Source organism: Gopherus flavomarginatus, chromosome 2 (assembly GCF_025201925.1).
Source record: "Gopherus flavomarginatus isolate rGopFla2 chromosome 2, rGopFla2.mat.asm, whole genome shotgun sequence".
In the NCBI taxonomy this organism is placed as follows: Eukaryota; Metazoa; Chordata; order Testudines; family Testudinidae; genus Gopherus; species Gopherus flavomarginatus.
The window spans coordinates 56,931,955-56,956,012 of NC_066618.1; the positions used below are offsets into that span (position 1 = coordinate 56,931,955).

Consider the following 24,058-nt stretch of genomic DNA (forward strand, 5'->3'; position numbering starts at 1 on the left):
TGCAGCTGTGTACTTTGCCTATGAGTAAGGACAGCCCCGTCCATCAACAAAGTCAGCGTTCCGTGAATGTTCATACAGTTGCTGCTGAATACACATTAGCTAGAGGAAGACTGGATTTGGTGCATGGATTTTCTGGCCCTCTATTTTTACAAATTTCATGTGCTATGAAAACACATTTTGCTCTGTTGTTTATTCAGGGGCCAAGATGCAATTAATTACCTCTATTCCATAGTGCAACATAGGGTGTGATTTTGCCCTAACTTCACAGAGATCTTGCCTTTTACTTTTATCCACAATGAAAAACATTTACGATCTTTCTATAAAATACAGACGGAAGCACTATAATGAAGTCTATTCTTCTGTAGAAACGTGTGTACGGCTCTCATTAAGTTTAACGGATTCACATATTGGCACAGAGAAGAGAATATGTTTCAGTGTGTTTAGGCTATGCCACCGGAAGACGCTCATAAGTATTCCAAACATGTCAATCTTATGTGCACACCGACCATAACTGATGGTAAAACTGAAAGAGACTTTTTGCATTAGGTGTCTGTAAAAGGAAGCTGCAGTGTTTTCAGCCTACCTTATCATGCTAATGTTTTCATTGTAGGTACTCACTGTGATCTGACACCAAACACAATGAAGTCCAGTCAGGCCTTGGTAACATTTTATATTTTTGTGACACTTATCACATTTTGTCGGACAGTTTCCTTCTACCCAGTAGTGGTGCATTACCTATGAAAGGAAAGTGCAGGTGTAGGTAGGATTGCCAAATTTAACAGCTACATGCCAAAGTAAATGCTACTACAGACTTACATCAGTGTTCTTTTTGGACTTCACATATGTTTTGATACAAGAGGCAGGTGCTCTTGAGACGCAGCGTTCATGGACTGTGTACTTGCAAACTGAAAAGAGAAGCATGTTAAGACTGAGTTAATGCTGTTTCTGACTACATTTCTATGAAAAAAAATGACATTAGTAGAACTCGGTTTCACATCTACTACTACTTAATCAATCCAATCAGACAACAAAAACTCAAAGTAGCCTGTTTTTTCCATACAATACAAAAGGCCAATTAGTACAGGAAATATTATGCAAGTGAAAAATCCAAGAATGCTCTATCATGGCACAGCAGGAAATGCTTAATTAAATCAGTCCTCACTAAAATTTTTCACAATAATTCCCAAACGACAATAATATTAAAGACAAATTGATGACTGCCAAATGGTTTGGTGTCATTTGCTAGTAGGAAGAAATCTATATTTTACAAACTATAGGCAAGAGAGCAGCTGGTAAGCATGAAAATAAAACCCAATGAGTTTATGTTATTCTCTCTATTGATTTATAAATCTTAAATGGTTGATTAGTTCATTTCCAGATAGCTATTGTTGTCATGCATTTCATATAATCATCCAGAGTTCAACGCTTGCTTGCCATTATGCTACTCCGATACAGAGAAGCTTCCTTTTCTAAATCCACTACCATCAGTTTTACATACTTGTCTTTATTGACAAACCTTGTCTATAAAGATCACACTAACTATAATGGGGGAATATAAAAGTGCCAGTTTATGATGCAAAGCTCCCCTGACTTCAATTATAAAGCTCTACTCTCATATTTCTGTGATGACTGAATAGTTAACTTTAGTGCAACACTGTGCATTGATGAGGAAATAATGCTAGTGCTTATAATGACAGCATTGAATAGATTCCACTATTTAAAGCTAAGGATAAATGTCTGCCTGCATCAGATAAGTCTCATGCTTTTGGCCTTGACAGCAATTAAGCACAAAGCACTTCTAAACACCTTGCTTGCACCTATTACACAGACCCAGTGGGAGGTGCAGCCATTAATCAGACAAACTGCAGGGAGTAACATTGTTGATTGTGCCATGGAGAGATGGTAGGGCCCCCTACAGTTCTCTAGCTGTTGTTTTTCTCCTCCTACACAATTTAAAAAAAAAAAGTGCAATCTATAGCAATGCTTCAAAAATATGTGGGAGGGGAGTCATTTATTAGGTAGAAGGAATGGAGGAGGGTTTCAGGAAGATATGGAAGTGTAGGAGTGGTTTCGTAAGAAAAAAATTCAGGCCCTTTCCCACTTGTTTACTTGAAGAAACTGAAAGGAACCCTTAAATTCTCTACAAAGTGAGGATCACTACTGAAAAATGATCAATTCAGTGTCAAGCAACATAGCAAGTAAAGAAAAGAGAAGAATATAGCAGCAAAAAGAGACAGTCATGGTAAATGCAAATAAGGAAGTTTACAAACAGTAGCACTCTTCTTTTCCAAGGAAGTTTTATTTTCTAGACACGGAAAGTCCTATTTTCATACTTCTGATATCTACAACAGGACAGAATATACCTGCCATATGCTGGGATGTAGGCAGTCTGACCTGGTGGTCAGAACAGGAGCCAGACCTAGTTGTCAGAAGAGAGCTGGAAGGTGGAACCGGAATCATGGTCAGGAGACAAGAGTCAGAACAGAAATGGAATTTTGACCAGGAGACAAGGCAGTGATTGGAGCCAAGAGTCAGGGTTCGGAGGAAGGTAGAGGATAGGGCTGAGGCGCAAACAGGCAGGGGTTGGCACAAAGACAGGTACAGGAAGCAGATGTGACAACTGCAGGAGTAGAACATATTGAGCAGCTGATGTGCTACTGTTGCTACAAGGCTTAAATGATGTGCTGGCTCTTCTGTTCAACCAGGGAGCACAGTCACTTGGTGAGAGCTTATTGGGCCCAGACATGCTCATTGTGTTGCCAGGCGACTGTGTCTGGAGCCAGCTGAGTTCCTGACATTACCTCCCCCAGCTCATACCCTGAGGGGTCCTGCTAGGGGGCCTTGACCTTGGCTTGTCAGAATATCTTTGGTGAAATTCTCAGAAGAGAACGGGAGTGTGAACATTTTCCTCTGGCCCAGTACACCTTCCAGTCTATCAGATACTGGAGCTTCCCTCTGACCCATCAGGAATCAAGGACCTGATGGATTTCGTATTCTTTCTGCCCCTGGACTATTACTGGGAGTGAAGGAGGGTCTACCCAGTCATGGGAGGGGTTGTTAACAAACAGCTTGCAGAGGGAAACATGAAAGACAGAGTGAATCTTGATGGATTCTGAGATATGAAGCTTAAAGGGCACTGGGTTTATTTGTTCAATGATCTGAAAAGGATCCAAGTATTGGTGGTCGAGCTTGGTGGAAGGGTGGTCTCTTCTCAAGTTTCGGACAAGAGTCCAATCTTTAACCCCTATGGCAAGTTGAGAGATGCCTTGTTGCTTTTGGCTGGTATAATACGAGATTCTTTAGACGCAAGTAAGTGCTCTTTGAATTCTTCGTACTGTATATTCATTGAAGGTGAAGGCCTGGGTCTGTGGCTGCTGAGACTGCGCAGCCATCTGGTAGGTCCAGATGAAACTGGGGATGAAAACCTGAATTCACAAAGAATATAGTCTGTTGAGGTGAAGCGTAGGTTGAATTGTTGTATGAGAACCACAGCAGTGGAAGCTAATCATCCTGATGGAAATTCTAAAAAGAGTGACAGTACTGCTCCAAGGTCTGCTTGACTCTTTCAGTTTGGCCATCTGTCTGCAGGTGGTGGGCTGTTGAGGTGAAGGGCTCAGTGCTGAAAAGGTGGAGAAATTCCTGCCAGGAATCAAGAAGCAATCCCTATAATAGAGGAGGTCTCGTTGCAAGTGGAAGCTTGAATCTGAGGACACACCAGTATTTCTTAGAGACGGACAGACTAGGGCCACAAATGGATCACCTGGGAGCAGAATTAGGATAGTGGTTGTCAGATGACATTGATGCCCCCACAGACAAAGTGGGAGCATTTAAGGATGGTGGTGAGAGCTTCCTCCTCTGCTTAATGGTACTCGTCCTTCTGAGACAAGATGTCCACCTTCCTGCTTGTAGTCCCTGGACAGTGCGTAATCATAAAAAGTCAAATCAAGAGAAGAAAAAACACAGTCAATCTGAAATTGGTTGAGTCATCGGGTTGTCTGTAGATGTTCCATATTCTTGTGATCTGTCCAGACTTGGACAGGACCATGCCCCCCCCTTCCTATTCCTCAATGGCAGACCCAAAGGCCAGACGTTCCTTGTCCCTGTGATGGTCTGTCCACCCCACACAAGGCCTGAAGAATTAAGGTGGCTAGCTGGACCAATTAACTGCCCTGGCTGCACCTGGAGGAGAAGTCAGGGAGCAGGTATTAATTAGATGAGGCTCAGCTAGATGAGAACAGAAGGAGCCTGTAATAAAGCCCAGGAACTGAGAGCAGAAAGGGGAACTGCAGAGTAGTCAGCAGGCATGCCCTGGGAAAGGGAGTTGCTAGATTGCTATTTGTTTAAAATGTTTGGAATAAAAAGGGCTATTTTACTCCAATGAATTTGATTATTTGATATGGAAACCAGTATATATAGGATTCATTTCCTAAATGGGACAGTGCTCGCCACTGAAAAAGGTAAATGTTTGATTCTGCCACCTTTATTGACAATTGGTTCATCAGTACAACTATTTGCTCAGAAAAATATGTCAATATACCTTTGATGGGCTACTTTTAACTCAAGGGAAGGAGAACATGTTTTACATTTTACAGTAGCTCAATCTGTTTAATTTATCAAAAAAAGAATACTAAGAGGTGACTTGATTACAGTGTGTAAGTACCTTCACAAGGAGAAAATACTGGCTACTGAAGGACTGAAAGCACCCAGCAACCCCTACTGCACCCCTCCCCCTTGTCCCAGCCCTGAGTCCCCTTCTGCACCCAAACTCTCTCCTGGAGCCTGCACTCAGTACCTCACCCCTCACCCTGACCCTCTCTCAGCCCTGAGCCCTCTTCTGCACCCAAACCCCTCATCCCTGGCCTCACCCCAGAACCCACACACCCCATCTGGAGCCCACATCCTCTCCCTCACTCCAACCCCCCACCCCAGCCCTGAGAATGCACCCCCTCCCTACACCACAAACCCCTCATCCCCATCCCCAAGCCAGCGCACACATACCCCAATCCCCCACCGCAGCCCAGAGACCCCTCCTGCAGCTTGAACTTTTAATTTCTGGCCCCTCGCCAGAGCCTGCACCCCCAGCAAGAGCCCTCACTGCCTCCCACACTCCAACCCACTGCCCCAGCCTGGTGAAAGTTCGTGAGGGTGGGGGAAAGTGAGCGACTGAGGGAGGGGAGGATGGAGTGAGTGGCCTCGGAGAAGCGGCAGGGCAGCATGTAGGGCCAGGGGCGGGACAAGGGTGTTCAGTTTTGCGTGATTAGAAAGTTGGTAACCCTATTTATGATTGTATAGGAAATCATAGCATCTATGTAAATTGATTGCCAGTGCTAGGAAACTGGTACTTTGAAAATCAGGCCCTAATATGATAGATAGAATGAATTATGAGGAAGATTAGAATAACTAAGTATGGCTATACAGTACCTGGGCAAGTTGATGACTAAGGAACAATATGAATAACATAACTATTTACAATTATTTAAAGGGAGAAATACCAGAGAAGGAGAAGAAATATTTAAGGTCACACCACAACCAGGATATACAGGAAGAAAATAAGCCAAGGTACATTTACGCAGAATATAAGAGGAAATGCCCTAATACTGAGGTCATTGTAATACAGAATATCCTTTCAAAGGAGGTTTTGAAAGTCTCACTGTTTGAAGAATTTAAAACTAGTTCAAACACTCAAGTGTAAAATACAGGAAAAATAATCAATATGGCAGCAGGAGCATGGATACAGAGGATCTAGGAGATCTACTATGAATGTAACACTTAGTAAGCAGCAGTACTAGAGAATGCTCACTGAAATACATATACTCACAGGAACAGCAGAGACCCTGCTTGCCTACTCCTATTAACATGTTCAAGCAAAGATTACAGTAGGCAGGCTTGTTAAAGTGTTTCAGTCTCCATACATGCTGCCCATCATCCTTCACATTCTGCACAGGACATAAAAGAAACAGATTTCATTTAATGAAATACACAGTGAAATATATAAGTGCCAATAAAAATTGGAGATTGACTCAAGAACATAAAAGACAAGCTGTTACTTCATTTATTACTTCACACCAGATCACAACATAATCCTTTTAAATACACAGAAACTGATGTAATAATAGATTCATCAGAAGCTCATGGACATCCACGCATTTCCAAAGCCATGAAGAAAGGTAGACACTAGTAGTTAAGACTGCAACAGATTCCTATTTATAGATGTAATAAGGCAACTATTTAACTAGAGGGGAGTTAGGTCTAAAATATATATTGTTCCAACTTAACAGCTACAGAATTGTTAAAATTTCAACAGATTGGCTTTATGGGCCTTCAGGGTGTAAAACATACTGTCTGTGGAAATCATATGGTCTGTGTTAAGCAAGAGGTCAGACAATGATCATAATGGTCCCTTCTGGCCCTACTTTCTATGAATCCACATCATTCTGTCTATCAAAGAACCAGTCTCGATTGGGGCTACAGTGGGATTTATATCCTGGACTTTCAGCACTAAAAGAATGAGCCCCTAGTACTTGATCCAAAGGAATAAATCCTCCAGCTGGAAGCAGTAGCAGTCTTATAAATCTTGTGTGTGGACTAGCCACTAGATGGGGATAGACCTAATAATCCTATAATCCTAGTGTAGATTATACTTGCCTTTAAAAAGTGAATGAAAACATGAATGTTTAAAAGATTTCTTCCCCATTTTAATCAATATAAGCTCCCATTTACAAAATACTCAAATATTATCACTGAGGGTTTGGGTTTTTTTGATATTGCATCTGTTTTTTAAAATATTTGCTTTGTGCTACTTTCATGGTTGCTAATTATAGTTTGTAACTATTTGTGTAGATCCCAGGTTCTTTGGCTGGTGTGTTGGCAGGCTTCTTTATTTTTCTAAAATTAGTAACTATTAACTTGTTTTAATAAGCAACTGAGATTCACCTAACATATACCAACAGCCTTATTAAAACTACCTTACATTCTTTTTTGAGACACTAGATGTCAATCTGTATTTATAAGTAACACAGCATGTAACATAATAAAAGTAGTGAATCTCTGTCAGTTAAATACAAGCAGCAGGAATTTTTTAAATTTTTGTTCTTTGATTTTTGTGTTCTGTGTGTTCCTATATTGCTGTGAGTGTCCTCGCCATTTCTTTATTAGACATTCTAACCAAGATTACAATTATATAAGGGATACATAATTTCTGATTGAAAATGCAGGGTCTGGACAAATGAACATTCAGGTGACCCAGAAATTTTACTTGTGTGTGCAACAAAAAGCAAAACTCCGCCCAATATTTATGAATTGCTCCAATTTTCATCCTAGCTTTACAATCAAAACCAAAGGACATGTAGCCCAACAATACCATATACCTAACTAAAATATACTACAACACACTGGGCTAAATTCATATCTGGCGTAGCAGGATGCAACTGAACTTGGCCAATACTGCTTAAGCACTTTCCACTCTGTTGTGTTTCGACACATACAGAAGTGTTATGAAAAAGTAAAGTAAATGAAGATCATCTCTCAATATATTTGTTGGACATGAAAAAAAATAGCTATGAGTATGGCTGGTTCTTATCCAGTAATTGATTTATGATATCAAAGACCATACAAATGGGTTTCACAACACTATATAACAGCCCTGATTTTGAATGTGCTGTGTGAGGCCTCAGTCATAGTACTGTCAGCATAATTCAAAGGACATAATGCAACTCAAATGTCATGTAGCTCTATTAGAATTTACACATTAGAGTTACTAGTTAAATTCTGACAACCATAGTATTGTTCTATTCTTTAAACTCAAGTTATTTGTCACTGAGTCAAAGTTCCTGAGGATTTATCCAACATCATGAAGATAACGTCTTTGTAATAAAGAACAGTACATTAGTGAAATAAGAATTTCTGTATCTAGTCCAAAGACAAACCCTACTTAGAACACAACTTTGAATGATTTCTGTAAAATACCTACATTAACTAAAGTCAACAGAAGTTGAAATTAATGGGAATATTTTTGCCTATCTGGACACTTCAGGATCAGATCCTGTGTGTCAGGGCCTCCTTTCTGTAGAGGGAGCAAGAAAGATGCCTAATATGGGACTTTAAGGCTGACAAAGAGTATGGAGGTTTTCCAATATTCCCTGAAGAATCAGAAATAGATTCTGCAGCTGTGGAGCCCCAGAGTCCTGTTGAGCTTCTTCAGGACTAGCAGCTGTACACAGTATGTTTTATTAGATAGAGCTCCATAATTTTAACCCTTATCTTAATACCCCACTCAACACATTTTTAATATTGTTAAATTTTACTGTACTGAATACATTTCAAGTCTTCTAACTGAGTGACTAGGCACTGGAAAATAAAGATTATGTAAATGTTTTCTGAGATAAATAATTACAAACTTTACACACATTCATTCTAAGATATATTAATGTTGTCAATATATACAGTATTAAACTAAAAAGCACCTAAAATTCAAACTGATCTTTTTTTCGCAAAAAGAAAATTTACTCTGTATTAAAGTTAACATAAAATAAATTATAACCCATAAATACATTTTTTGTTTCACATTAGTTTCATTTTACTTTTTTCATTTTTAAGATTAGCCATTGCATGTGAACATGCCTCTTCTTATTTGAACAGAACATATGGACTAACTTAGCTGGCATTTTCCTTACCAGAAAAACAAACAAGTCTTGATGTGGGTGTTCTGCCAATTAAAACACTTAACTGTGTTACAGGCTGCAACTGATGCAGAAATCCATTACATAAACACAATGCACTTTTAGAAAATAGCAAATTAAATTTTTGCTCTTGTGCACTGCCAAAAATCAGCAATAAAAGTACTGCAGATTTTAAAACTGCAGGCAGAAGGGGGGAGGGGAAGCCCACACAATATGAAACAAACCCCCTCAGTGTAAGACTTTAAATATAAATAAAATCCACATTACTGACACATAGCGTGTTGAGTGACATTCAGTCATTTTACTTCCATATCCTGAAACAGAATTGAACAACAAATAGTCATTTAAAAGATCTCAAACCGGGGCAGCTTCGATACAAATTTCTTCCTCAGTTCTTTATACTACACTCAAAATGAATCCTCCATATGGCATACACAGACGTTAGCACACAACGTTAACAGTAACTTTTTCACTCATACCAAGTCTCATGACTGACTATGGTCCTGATCCTACTTTCACAGAAGTTAATAGGAGCTTCGTCACTGATTTTAAGGCAGAAGAAGTGGACCATAAATAAGCAACAAACCAAGGAACAGCCAACCCTAAAAATGAAAAAGTTGCACACAATCACTAGCTATACCACCCTAAACTAGTTTTATGTTAATGCTTATTTATTTTAGTTTTTTAGATATTTATTAGTAATTGTGATTTTGATTAGGAACCAAGGCACAAGGTTACAGTTTATAAACTGAATTTATAGGTTCTATGCAGGGGGAAGTGCTGCCTCTTCGTCTGCTGTCACATAAACACATCAGAATTATCAGACATATAGAGGAACATAATTTGTCTGGAAAGAGTCAACATGGTTTTTGTAAAAGGAAATCATGCCTTGCCAATCTACTGGAATTCTTTGAGGTGGTCAACAATCATGTGAACAAAGGGGATCCAGTGGATATAGTGTACTTAGATTTTCAGAAAGTCTTTGACAAGGTCTCTCATCAAAGGCTCTTAAGTAAAGTAAGCTGTGATGGGATAAGAGGGAAGGTCGTCCCATGGATTGGTAACTGGTTAAAACATAGAAAACAAAGGGTAGGAATAAATGTTCAGTTTTCAGAACGGAGAGAGGCAAACAGTGGTGTCCCCCAAGGGTCTGTACTGGGACCAGTACTATTCAACATATTCTAGGGTGACCAGACAGCAAGTGTGAAAAATTGGGACAGAGGATGGGAGGTAATAGATGCCTATATAAGAAAAAGCCCCAAATTTCAGGACTGTGCCTATAAAATCGGGACATCTGGTCACCCTAACATATTCATAAATGATCTGGGAAAAGGGGTAAACAGTGAGGTGGCAAATGCTGCAGATGATAGAAAACTATTCAAGATAGTTAAGTCCAAAGCAGACTGCGAAGAGCTACAAAGGGGTCTCACAAAACTGGGTGACTGAGCAACAAAACGACAGATAAAATTCAATGTTGATAAATGCAGAGTAATGCACATTGGAAAAATAATCCCAACTATACATATAAAATGATGGGGTCTAAATTAGCTGTTACCACTCAAGAGAGATCTTGGCGTTATTGTGGATACTTCTCTGAAAACATCCTCTCAATGTGCAGCAGCAGTCAAAAAAGCCAACAGAGTGCTGGGAATAAGAATAGATAATAAGACAGAAAATATCATATTGCCTCTATATAAATCCATGGTATGCCCATAATTTGAATACTGCATACGGATATGGTCACCTCATCTCACAAAAGATATTTTGGAATTGGAAAAGGTTCAGAAACGGGCATATGAGGAGAGATTAGTAAGATTGGGACTTTCCATCTTGGAAAAGAGACAACTAAGGGAGGAGGGGATATGATAGAGGTCTATAAAATCATGACTGGTGTGGCAAAAGTAAATAAGGAAGTGCTATTTACTCTTCTCATAACGCAAGAACTAAGCATCACCAAATGAAATGAATAGGTAGCAGGTTTAAAACAAACACAAGGAAGTATTTCTTCACACAATGCACAGGCAACCTGTGGAACTCTTTGCTAGAGGATGTTGTGAAGGCTGAGACTATAACAGGGTTCGAAAAAGAACTAGATAAATTCATGGAGGATAGGCCCATTAATGGCTATTAGTCAGGATGGGATAGGAGGTGTCCCTAGCCTCAGTTTGCCAGAAGCTGGGAAAGGATTGCCTGTTCTGTTCATTCCCTCTGGGGCACCTCGCATTGATCCTGTCTTCTGACAGTGACACTGGGTTAGATGGACCTTTGGTCTGACCCAGTATGGTCATTCTTTTGTAGGGCCTTTCCCACTATGCAGCAATAGAAGCTATTTATGATTTTAAGGGAGTATTTCCTCCTAGGTAATAACAACATAGTCCCAGAGTGGGCATTATGTTCTGCTTATTATCTGTTCTATGGACAAATTCTTTGGCAACTAGACAGAGAAATGATGTGAAGGGACAAGGTAGGCAGATTATTCCCTACCTGCCTGCAGTTGTATGTTTGGTAGTGTGTGGTTTTCTCTTTGTTTTTTAAATGACCTACACAGCTTAAAGACAGAGCTTTTCATGACAAATTGCTCTGTCAGCCTAAAGTTAGGAGGAAAGGCTCTATCATGCCAAGGAACTTCTTTTTAAACACACACGCACACACACACACTCTCCAGGGAAGGCTTCCCCTCCCCCCAAAAACTTTTCAACAACTGGGAGGTCCCCTTGTCATTCTGCTACAGTTAGGGCAGGATCAACCTCCCCTGCCAAAGAGATGAGTGGGAGAGGTGCCTATTTCCTACTCCCAACTAATAACAAGAAAAAGGAAGGAGAGGTTACTCACCTTGTGAAGTTCTTTGAGATGGGTATACTATGGGTGCTCTGCTTGTGGCGCACATGTGCCCCATGCATCTTCGAATGGAGATTTTCAGCAGCAGTGCTTGTTCAGCCTGTGCAAATACTCTCGCTATCCTCATGCCCCTTATCAAAAATATATAGGGCTGCGAAAGATGAACTGGCCTCAGTTCCTTCTCTACCACTCAAACCCATGGAGAGGAGACACCAAAGCAGAGGGAAAGGAGGGTGGGTAGTGAAACCCCCCTCAGGGATACCCCTCAGAAAACTTCAGTTATTGCACACAGTGAGTAATTGCTCCTTCATGCTCCACTTAAGGTGACTTCCAAGCATCACCCTCTGAAGGAGGTGGAAACTTCAGAACCAGGTGTAGAACTGTTTGCATAACTGTAGAACCAAAGATAGCATCTGCTCTAGAGGCATGCACTAAAGCATTGTGTTTTGAGAAGGTATGATCTGAAGCCCATGTAGCAGCTTTGCAGATTTCTGGGCTAGGAACATCTTTCATTGGGGCAACAGATATGGATAGAGATCTCGTAGCATGAGTTATGATCCTATCCTAGGAGGACACAGCACATTAGCAGCTGCCGAGCAGCAGAAATGCAGCAGGAAACCCAGTTAGAAAGTTTCTGAGTGAACCCTTTAACTTTGTCCACAAAAAGCCTTGGAGAATCTTGAAAAGGTTTAGTTTTGTCCTATTAATAGGACATCTAAGGTGTAAAGGGCAGCATTCCCTAAAGATATTTAGGGTGGAAAACTGACAGATGAATTGTCTAATTTACACAAAAGTCTGAAATGACTTTGGGTGAGAACTGTGGGAGTCTGATCAGAGATACCTTACCCTAAATAAGAGAGATCCACTATCAAATCCAACTATTCATCAACTCTTCAAGCAGAGGTAACTGTCACTAAAAAGGTGGTTTTCATGAAAAGGTTTAAAAGGGTGCAGGTAACTAACAACTCAAAGATAAGTTTCATCTAAGAATTAAGAACTAAGTTGAAGTCCTAAGTTGGAGTGGGCTCTTTGACATTCAGGAATAGGTTGGACAACACTTTGATGAATCTGGAAGTTACAGGGTCAACAAATACCAAAAGACCTTCCACAAGAGAATGAAATACTGCAATGGCCCCTAGGTGAATTTTAATGGAACTCAAAAGAGATCTCTTTGCTTTAAAGTGAAAAGGTATTCTTAGAATCTCCAAGAGCGTCATGTCAACAGGAAAAAGGTAATGGTGAGTGTACCAGTGGTAAAATCTTTTCCATTCCTGAAAGTATGTTTCTTTCTAATGTTCAACAGGACTTCTTGAACCTCTCTGGAACAGGAGAGTTCTAACCCCATGAGCAATCCAAATATTATCTTCTGAGTCAGAATGGACTGAGGTGACAAACAATCCCCAAATCCTTAGTGGGAAGAATAGGCATCATTGGGAGATAGGGGGGAAAACCATATCTGTCTCTGCCAAGTTAGTGATCAAGATTACAGTGGCTTTGTCCAGTCTAATTTTTTTAGAACCCTGAGGATTTGAGGCATTGGAGGAAAGTTATATAGGACACCAAGAAAGGAGAAACGTGTCCCACAGGGAATGGTGATCAAGACCTCCCCTCAGGCAGAATTTCACACATTTCCAGTTGACAGTAACAGGGAAAAGGTCTATGTTCAGAAAACTCCAGGTAAGGAATATCTGCCTGAGATGGAACTGTCAAGTTCCCACACATGATCTTGGGGGGTGAAGTGTCTGCTGAGATCTTTGGGTATAGTGTTCTGGAGGCCAGACAAACCAACTGCTAAGATAAGGATTTGCTGGGCTCTGTAATAGTTCCATCACTGACAGTTTATGAACAGAGGGAAGAGGATCTTTTCAATTTATGTAGTACATACTGGGCCAACTAACTTTTGTAAACACAACGAGTGTGATAGAGAGTCCAATAGAGAGGACTCAATACTGAGATAAGATCCTGACCTATGACAAAGTGTAGGAATATCTTGTGAGAGGGATTTACCACAACAAGAAAGTACGTGTCTTGAAGGATGAGGGTCACGATATAGTCTCCCAGATCTGGGGATGGAAGAACAGCTGTGAGTATTACCATCTTGAATTTCTGTACCTTGATAAAGGTATTCAGCATCCTGAGATCTTGAATTGGTCCTTGTTTTTGGCAACCAGGAAGTATTGCAGTAAAATTGGCTTCCTCTGTACTGAGTGGGAACTCGTTCCACAGCTTCTAAGTAGAGGAGGGACAGAACCTCTTGAGATGGTTCCTGAAAAAGGATGGGGAAGGAGGGTGGTAGGAATGGATGGAGTAGCTTGGTGTTATAATCTCCAAGATTTGACCTGCAACGACCTTCTGCAGTGGAGACTGCTGAGAAGAAATGGAGGGTATCGAACACTGCTGACCATTGAATTCCCTGACAGTGCTGAGAACCCTGGAGACCTGTTAGCAGTAAACAGCCAAGGGTCCCAATGTGGCCACTGGGGAGGACCATAAGAGAATGGAGGAGGCATCCAAGACTGATTGTAACAATGAGGAGAGCAGGTTGAGTGCATCCTAGCTCTGAAGTGTCCCTCAAAGGAGCAGATTCAGATGAGGGTGGTCTACACAGATAATAAGACTACTGAACAGAAATCGGAGTCTGAAGAACTCTCATCTGAATAGTTTAATGGAGGAATAGGCAGAGGAGAAGTGATGGTTTGTCTCTCCATATGCCTGGATATAGGGGAATCAGGCAGTTCCATCAATACATGAGGTACCAGAGCTCTGAATGAGCTCAGTAAAGGATACTCAGGTACAACCTGAATTCCTTGCGGTGCCAGATGCAGTGGTACCATGTCTGCAGCCTACTAGGCTCCCACAATGAGGTCTGTGGTACCAACAAAGGCATGAGGGGTTCCAACAACTGCTAGATGGTCAGTTAAGGTGCCAAAGATGCAGTCAGTGCAGCTGGAGGTACCAATTTCTTCAAGGTGTGGAGTCCCTGGAGTTTTAGCATTTCAGTCATGTTTCAATGGTACCGAACTCTTTGGTATGGATTGTCGGGCACTGTGTGATTTAGATGAGCTTGAGGACTTCATTTTAGCGTTCTCGGTACTGAGGTGCTTGAACCATCCATGGAAGCCTTTAAGGGGCTTGGGGTCTCCCTTACAGCAGAGAGGAGGAGATTTAGTACTCCTCTTGGAGGAAGTCTTTCCCACACCACTTGCAGATCTCTTGGAGATAGAGGAGGCACTATGGTCACTTGGAAGCCACTGTACTGAGGGGGGAAAGAGATGAGGTCCAAGAGAGCACTCAGTCATAAAGTTGAATCTCCCTGTCACTCCTGAAGCAACTCTTAAAACTAATGTAGATTTTGCATTTTGAAGGCACTTGTGTATCCTGGAGGCAGGAGAGAAAGTGTGAGTGGCTGTCACTAACTGGGAAGGACTCCTGACAAGTGAGGTAACATTTGAAGCCTGGGGACTTAAGCATTTCGCCAAAACAAAACAGTCTTCTTCTAACAGTAGAGAAGGGTGGACGTGGGAGGCAAAAACTTCCGTCAGTGAAAAAACTAACCCCCAAAGAAATAAAATATCAACAAAATAAAAGATTAAAGACTTAATTATAAAATAAAGCAAAACTATAAGAGTAACAAATAAGCAGGTATTTGTGAGCACCACGAATGGTCCTTCTCTAGCAGGATACTCGAGAAGGAATCAAGCGCAGTTCATCTGCCATATGAGGAATGAGAATAGCTAGGGAGCATGAACGGATTGAATGAGCACTGCTGCTGAAAATCTCTGATAGAAGGCACCTGGGGTGCATGCGCACCTCAAGTGGAGCACCCACAGGGACACTACTCAAAGAAGAAGAAAGACTCATATTAGGCTGGACCCAGGACCATCTATCACTTTCAGGACATACAAGGAAGCTACAGGCTTTAACAACTGCCAGTTCAAGTGCAAAATAAACAGGTGTATAATAGACCAGAGAGCACAGGAGGAAAGGAATCTTGCTTCTGTGAGCTTTGCTCCCTCAAAGGCACATCCAAAATTCACCACTACACCACCATTTTTAAATAGGTAGGCTTGCTGCAAAGCTATTATCTGCCAGTCCTCCACTGTATGCATGGCTTGGAAAGCTACAGACACTTTTTAATGCACAGTACAAATATGGTACAAATAAAAGTGAGCTGTTGATACAATTTGGAGAAATATAATACGCATAATGTATATTTTATTCACTGAGAATGAGTTAGATTTACTCCTGGTTCTACAACAATTTCTACACCATAAGCCTTGGCAGAAGGCTCCCAAGAAGGAAAGTCTTCCTGAGACAAGGCTGTAACAGTGGAATATGTCTGCAAACTTCTTTGCAAAAGGTTCTGAGGTGTTAGTGCTGGTGAAAGTGGGCAGCACTGACAAGGAACAGTGCATACATTTTTTCCAATAGTTCCTGGTAAAGTCTCCAGGAAGGAATTGAAGCTACTCCCTCTGGTGGTAAATCTAAGAGATAGCAGCGATAGAAATAGCACCTATTGTCTCTTAGGGTATCACTTCGGGATTATTCTGATTTTACAGAAATCAGTTTTTTAAAACAGATTGTATGAAGTCAAGTGCACGCAGCCACACTAAGCACATTAATTCGGCGGTGTGCATCAATGTACCGAGGCTAGTGTCGATTTCCGGAGCGTTGCACTGTGGGTAGCTATCCCATAGCTATCCCATAGTTCCCGCAGTCTCCCCCGCCCCTTGGAATTCTGGGTTGAGATCCCAGTGCCTGATGGGGCAAAAAACATTGTTGCGGGTGGTTCTGGGTACAGCCTCACCCCTCGCTCCGTGAGAGCAGCAGACAACCGTTTCACGCCTTTTTTCCTGGGTGAACTGTGCAAACGCCATAGCACAGCAAGCATGGACCCTGCTCAGCTCAAGACAGCAATCATGGATGTTGTAAACACATTGCGCATTATCGTGCAGTCTATGCTGAACCAGGACCTGTAAAACCAGGTGAGGAGGTGGCGGCTACGGCAGCGCGGCGACGAGAATGATGAGGACATGGACACAGAATTCTCTCAAACCGCGGGCCCCTGTGCTTTGGAGATCCTGATGGTAATGGGGCAGGTTCTAGCCATTGAAAGCCGATTTTGGGCCCAGGAAACAAGCACAGACTGGTGGGACCACATAGTTTTGCAGGTTTGGGACGATTCCCAGTGGCTGAGAAACTTTCGCATGCGTAAGGGCACTTTCATGGAACTTTGTGATTTGCTTTCCCCTGCCCTGAAGCACCAGAATACCAAGATGAGAGCAGCCCTCACAGTGGAGAAGCAAGTGGCAATAGCCCTCTGCAAGCTTGCAACGCCAGACAGCTACCAGTCAGTCAGGAATCAATTTGGAGTGGGAAAATCTACTGTGGGGGCTGCTGTGATGCAAGTAGCCAAAGCAATCATTAAGCTGCTGCTACGAAAGGTAGTGACTCTGGGAAATGTGCAGGTCATAGTGGATGGCTTTGCTGCAATAGGATTCCCTAACTGTGGTGGGGCGATAGATGGAACCCATATCCCTATCTTGGCACCGGAGCACCAGGGCACCCACTACATAAACCGAAAGGGGTACTTTTCCATGGTGCTGCAAGCACTGATGGATCACAAGGGACATTTCACCAACATCCACGTGGGATGGCCGGGAAAGGTTCATGACACTCGCGTCTTCAGGAACACTACTCTGTTTAAACGGCTGCAGAAAGGGAATTACTTTCCAGACCAGAAAATAATAGTTGGGGATGTTGAAATGCCTGTAGTTATCCTGGGGGACCCAGCCTACCCCTTGATGCCATGGCTCATGAAGCCATACACAGGCAGCCTGGACAGTAGTCAGGAGCTGTTCAACTACAGGCTAAGCAAGTGCAGAATGGTGGTAGAATGTGCATTTGGCCGTTTAAAGGCGTGCTGGCGTACATTACTGACTCGCTCAGACCTCAGCCAAACCAATGTCCTCTTTGTTATTGCTGCTTGCTGTGTGCTCCACAATCTCTGAGAGAGTAAGGGGGAGACCTTTATGGCCGGGTGGGAGGCTGAGGTAAATCACCTGGCCGCTGATTACACGCAGCCAGACACCAGGGTGATTAGAAGAGCACACCAGGAAGCGGTGTGCATCAGAGAAGCTTTGAAAACGAGTTTCATCATGGGCCAGGGTATGGTGTGACTGCTGTGTTTGTTTCCCCTTGATGAACCCCCGCCCCCAGATTGACTCATTCCCTGTAAGCAACCTACCCTCCCCCTTCGATTACAGATTGCTTAAGGAAATAAAGTCACTATCGTTTAAAAATCATGTATTCTTCATTAATTCATTATAAAAAGAGGGAGAGAACTGACAAGGTAGCCCAGGTGTGGTTTGGGAGGAGGATAGGAGGGAAGGAAAAGGCAACTAAAAAAATTTCAAATAATGACATCCTTTTGGTTGGGCTGTTCACGGGGGTGGAGTGGGCGAGTGCACAGAGCCTCCCCCCACGCGTTCTTACATGTCTGGGTGAGGAGGGTATGGAACATGGTGAGGGGTGAAGGTGGTTACACAGGGGTTGCAGCGGCACTCTGTGATCCTGCTGCTGTTCCTGAAGATCCACCAGACGCCGGAGCATGTCAGTTTGATCATGCAGCAGCCCCAGTGTTGCGTCATGCCTCCTCTGATCTTCCTGCTGCCACCTCTCATCTCGAGCATCCCTTCTCTCATGTTCACTGGCATCTTTCCTGTAATTTGATACACGTCCTTCCACTCATTCAGAAGAGCTCTTTCATTGCGGGTCACTTCCATGATTTCCGAGAACATTTCGTCTCACATCTTTTTTTCCGCCACCTTATCTGAGATAGCCTTCGGGATGGAGTAAGGAGACTTGAAAAATTTGCAGCTGCATGAGGAAGGGAAAAAAGGGAGAGAAGTATTCAAAAAGATACATTTTACAAAACAATGGTTATACTCTTTCACGGTGAACACCACTATTCACATTACATAGCACATGTGATTTCACTACAAGGTCGCATTTTGCATCTTAATATTGAGTGCCTGTGGCTCTGGTGTTAGAGATCTCACAGATGCAGGTCCAGGCAGCAGAATTCAGCTTGCATGCGTCCATGGTAAGCCATTGTCTTTCGGCTTCTGCAGCCTTCATATATACAGTGCCCTCCTTTCCCAAATACCAAGCAAAGCCCGTTCAGTGCTGCTTCTTTCCTGTTAACATGCAGCAGCAGGGTGAGAAAAAGCTCCTGGCTGTTGAGGAGAATGGAGTGCTGTGTGCTCTCTGCAAGTTTGTCCTCCTTTTCCTCTTCCTCCTCCTCATCTTTCCCATCCGCAGAATCCTCAACCATGGCTGAGATTACCACTCCCACCTCGGAATCCACGGACAGGGGTGGGGTTCTGGTGGCGGACTCACCTAGAATTTCATGCAGCTCAGCATAGAAGCGGCACGTTTGCAGCCCCGCCCCAGACCTTCCGTTTGCTTCTTTGGTTTTCTGGTAGGCTTTTCTGAGCTCCTTAACTTTCACTCTGCACTTTACTGAGTCCCTGGTCTCTCTGCATCATGGCCTTGGAAATTTTTTAAATGTTTTTTTCATTTCGTCTTTTGGAACGGAATTCTGTTAGCACAGAATCCTCTCCCCATACAGCGATCAGATCCAGTACCTCCCGTGCGGTCCATGCTGTAGCTCTTTTTCGATTCTCAGGAGACTGCATTGTTACCTGTGCTGACGAGCTCTGCGTGGTCACCTGTGCTGGTGAGCTCTTCATGCTGGCCAAACAGGAAATGAAATCCAAAAGTTCGTGGGGATTTTCCTGTCTACCTGGCCAGTGCATCCGAGTTCAGATGGCTTTCCAGAGAGGTCACAATGGTGCACTGTGGGATACCGCCTGGAGGCCAATACCATCAAATTGCGGCTACACTAACCCTAATCCGACATGGCAATACTGATTTCAGCGCTCCTCCTCTCATCGGGGAGAAGTACAGAAATCGGTTTTAAGAGCCCTTTATATAGATATAAAGGGCTCCATTGTGTGGACAGGTGCAGGGTTAAATCGGTTTAACTCTGCTAAATTCGGTAAAACGCGTAGCGTAGACCAGGCCTTAGGGTGAACACACCCCTCTGACAAGATGACTCATGAGCATCGCATGTGTGAGAGCTAATGAATTTTGCCCTGGTAATGGTACACAATCCATGTATGCCTCATTCTTTTAAAAACTCAATTGATAGTTGTGACCTCACAACCATAAATTGCACATTTAATGTTGAAATAAAAAGCACAATTTATCTTAGTTCTAATTAAAGAAAAGGGCAGAATCTTATAAAATCATAAATTGTTGGGTATCATCCATGAGCATTTTTGCATTTCAATCTCAGAAGGACCACTCACAGTACCATGGACCCCAAACAATTCACAACAAATTCGGAAAGACATATTATAATGAATTGTGTGAGTTCCAAAACCAGTTCCTGTTCTACAGATGTAGGGCTCAAACAACAGACGACAATAACATGTTAGACAGCACAAGAGGAGGCATTTCACACAAAGAGGTTGAACTCAGACTAAAGCACTTGATTTCACATTTAACCAAAAAAGGGTAAAATACTTATCTTTTAACTTCTCTGTGGTAATAGAATAATACATTCTATGTATTGGGATATGAGTGAATCTCATTCACAAGAAAATGTCCTTATAATTCAATTGTAGCCTTGTCATGCTTGGGTTGTATAGTATTTACCTCACTGAGATGATCAATTCTGTATTTTACAGATGTTCAGTGTCTGTCTGTTTCATGAATCTAGGTATAATGGGTTAAGACTAAAAGGGGTAATTTAAAAAAGAAACGTGATTTGCTTTCAGATTACTTGTGATACAAATAAATATAGGTTACAAGTAATGCTATGATTTAGTCACGGAGGTCACGGAAGTCACGGAATCCGTGACTTCCAGCGACCTCTGGGACGTCAGCTCACAGCGGTTGGAATTTGTGGGGGTTCCCCGCTGCCTGCGGGGGCAGGGAGCTCCGGGGTATTACTGCCACCTCTGGTGGCCCAGGGAGCTCCAAGCCTGCAGCTTCCAGGCACCACAGGTGGCGGTGGCACCCCACAACTCCCAGCTGCCACAGGCATTGGGGGTACCTTGTAGCTTACGGCTGTCACAGGCAGCAGGAGGACCCCCAAGCTCCCGGCCACTGCAGACCCCCAGAGCTGTGGGCGGTGGGGGTACCCCACAACTCCCAGCCCCAGTGGGTGGCAGGGGACCTCTGGAGCTTCTGGGGTACACCGCAGCCCCTAGCTGCTGCAGGCAGCGGGGTCCCCACAGCTCCTAGCTACTCTGCAGCTGCCCCGCTGCAGGTGGTGTAGGGACCTGCTTATTCCCATTTTGTCACAGATATTTTTAGTAAAAGTCAAGGACAAGTCACAGTTTCTGTGAATTTTGCTTTATTGCCCGTGACTTTCACTAAAAATATCCATGACAAAATCTTAGCCTTAGTTATAAGGCATTTCTTCCTGTTGAATTTCTCTTACTATAGAACTCTTTCTGAGTTGCAACAAAATAGCAGCTGCGGTGCAATTGTGACATCTAGTGGCAATCAAGAGGAGAGCAAATGTAAAATATTCAGCTCCAAAATCCCTTGGCTTTTAAAATGCAGTGGTGGTGTAGACATGTCGGTTCCAGGGAATTAGAGAGAGAAAAAGTGTGTGAGGTAATATCTTTTATTGGCCAAATTCTGTTGGTGAAAGAGACAAACTCTTGAGCTTACACAGAGCTCTTCTTCGGGTTTGGGAAACTTAATCAGAGTGCCACAGCTAAAAACAAAAAGGAACAGATTATTTAGCATAGGTAGTTAACATTTATTTGAAGGGACCACTCAGGGTGCAGTGGCTCATCACACACGGAGAAAAGGATGAGTGGGAGGCAGAGGTGAAAGCCGGTACGGTGTACCGGCAAGAGCCAGTATGCTGTGCCGGACTGCACCGGCTTTTGCTGCGAGGATTTAAAGGGCTCTGGGCTCCCCGCCGCAGCTGGCAGCCCAGAGCCCTTTAACCCCCCCACCCGCGGCTCCAGCAGCCGGCTGGGGCTGGATTTAAAGGGCTTGGAGCTCCCCTCAGTGGCAGGAGCTCTTGGCCCTTTAAATACCTGCCTCAGCCCCACAAAGCTCAGGGTTCCCCACGGCAGCTGGAGCCCCAGGCCCTTTAATTTGTCCCTGAGCTCTGGGAGCCTCCCAGCTACCTCTGCAACTGGGAGGCCATGGTTGATTTAAAGGCTCTGGGTCTCCCAGCCACAGCTGGTGCCCCAGGGCCTTTAAATCTTGAGAGGCCACGCGCCTTCCAGATGAGGCCATGCCCCCCTCAGGACTCCGGCAGTACCAGTGAGTTACTTTCACCCCTGGTGGGAGGGGAAGCAGCTGGAGTGTGGGGGAGTTGGTTAGTGGGTTACAGATTGTTATAAGTCATAAAACCAGTATCGCTAGTCAGTCCATGACTTTTAGTGTCTAGAAGAGTTATGCATTTATGCTTCCAGGCTCATCTTTTGAAAGTGTTGTGCAGGTTTCCTTTGAGAATGAGGACTGATCAGTCAGTTATAGAGTGATCACTTTGTGAAAAGTGTTCACCCATAGGCAGGGCCGCCCAGAGGATTCAGGGGGCCTGGGGAAAAGCAATTTCAGGGGCCCCTTCCATAAAAAGAAGTTGCAATACTATAGAATACTATATTCTCGTGGGCGCCCCTGTGGGGCCCAGTGCAAATTGCCCCACTTGCCCTCCCCCTCGGAAGCCCTGGGAAAAATAAACATTTAAAAACCTTCCGCATCTCAGCACAAACCCAGTTTTGAGAAAACTTCTTTTCAAGTCACCTTTACAAGGTATCACTGGTTCTCAGCATCAGCTAGTGCTAAAAGGCACTAAAGCTCATTAAAAGGGTTGGACAAATATTTTCCGTCAAAACTTTTTTTGTTTAGTTTTTTAGTTTAAAAAACTAGGGGTTTTTAAAAAGCAGAAAAAAATCACAGACAACGTCTGCTTTCCTTCAAAATTTGTTGTGGTTTTTTTAATTGAAAAGCTGAAATTAGTCTGCAAAAACCTGAACACGGTTTGGGGTTTCAGAAGTGTGTGGCCAAATATTTGCTGCTTGCTGTGTTTGATTGTTTAAAGAAACAATAAAAAAAATCTGCTTAAAAAAAATCCAAAACCTTCTGGATGCCTGAGCCCATCCAGTCAGATTTTTCCGGGTTTCTGATACTCTCCTGGCTTCTTTGACTCATATCTGTCCTCATAACTTTGGGTTCGTTTAGCTTAGAACATAAGAATGGCCATACTGGGTCAGACCAAAGGTCCATCCAGCCCAGTATCCTGTCTACTGACAGTGGCCAATGCCAAGTGCCCCAGAGGGAGTGAACCTAACAGGTAATGATCAAGTGATCACTCTCCTGCCATCCATCTCCATCCTCTGACAAACAGATGCTAGGGACACCATTCCTTACTCATCCTGGCTAATAGCCATTAATGCACTTAACCTCCATGAATTTATCTCCACGGGGTCTCTCACAAATTGGAGATAGTTACTGTGGGTTTGTCTTTAGTATAGCTTATGTACATACTTCACAAACTGAGCATTTGAGTCTATGTTGTGAAAACTTAAATGCTCAAAATAGCACATGCATGTGAATGGACACAAGGTGCTAAAATTTAATTAACCCAGGGGTTCTCAAACTGTGGGTTGGGACCCCTCAGGGGGTCACTAGGTTATTACTGGGGTCGAGAGCTGTCAGCCTCCACCTCAAACTCCGCTTTGCCTCCAGCATTTATAATAGTGTTAAATATATAAAAAAGTGTTTTTAAATTTATAAGGGGGGGCGCATCACACTGAGAGATTTGCTCTGGGAAAGGGGTCACTAGTACAAAAAAGTTTGAGAACCACTGAATTAACTCCTCTGGAGACTTGGGGAATGCAGGGGCTGGGGGTTTTCCCTTGGTAGGGTTGGGAAGGAGGTAGGTGGTGTAGGATATTGCTCTTCTCATGTGATCCCGCCCCCATGGAAAAGATAACAGCTTGACTCTGTGTTAAATAGCTGTCTGCAAGCCTCAAACTGCTGAATGAGCTTTAGGGTAGGGAAGGCTGTGCCTCCCCAAACAGCCTGTCCCTGCCCCCTATCCAACTCCCACCCACTTCCTGCCCCCTGACTGCCTCCTCAGAATCCCCAACCCATCCTGCTCCTTGTCCCCCTCACCACCACCCCCCGAGGTCCCCTCCCCAACCACCACCCCAGGACCCCACTCCCCACCAACCTCTCTCCATTCCCAGTCCCCTGACTGCCCCAACCCTTACCCCCAGCTGAGTCCTGACAGACCCCCGGAATGCCCACCATCCAACCCGCCCTTCCCCATCCCCTGACCGACCCCCCAGAACCTATGCTACCTCCCTGTCCCCTGACTGTCCCCAGGACTCCCTGCCCCTTATACAACCCACCCCCGGCCCCGGCCACGCTGCTTTCCCTCGCCTACCTTCCTCTCCTGGAGCATCAGTGTGCTACATCCACGAGCGGCCCTGAACAGC

At 43.5% G+C, this 24,058-nt stretch overlaps 1 protein-coding gene across 7 annotated transcripts in view; it reads right to left on the reverse strand.

Annotated features, from left to right (window-relative positions):
• Positions 1-24,058, reverse strand: part of DGKB (diacylglycerol kinase beta) — a 575,083-nt gene that overhangs the window by 357,789 nt on the left and 193,236 nt on the right. For 6 of the 7 annotated variants that reach the window (XM_050938613.1, XM_050938610.1, XM_050938612.1 and 3 more), the window contains 3 exons: positions 5,819-5,936; positions 817-905; positions 619-735 (listed from right to left, as the gene is read on the reverse strand). The exons of the other annotated variant lie outside the window; for it this stretch is intronic. In XM_050938613.1, coding sequence (XP_050794570.1) covers positions 619-735; positions 817-905; positions 5,819-5,936 — 324 coding nt within the window. The remainder of the gene's footprint in view (positions 1-618; positions 736-816; positions 906-5,818; positions 5,937-24,058) is intronic. 7 annotated transcript variants of the gene reach the window in all.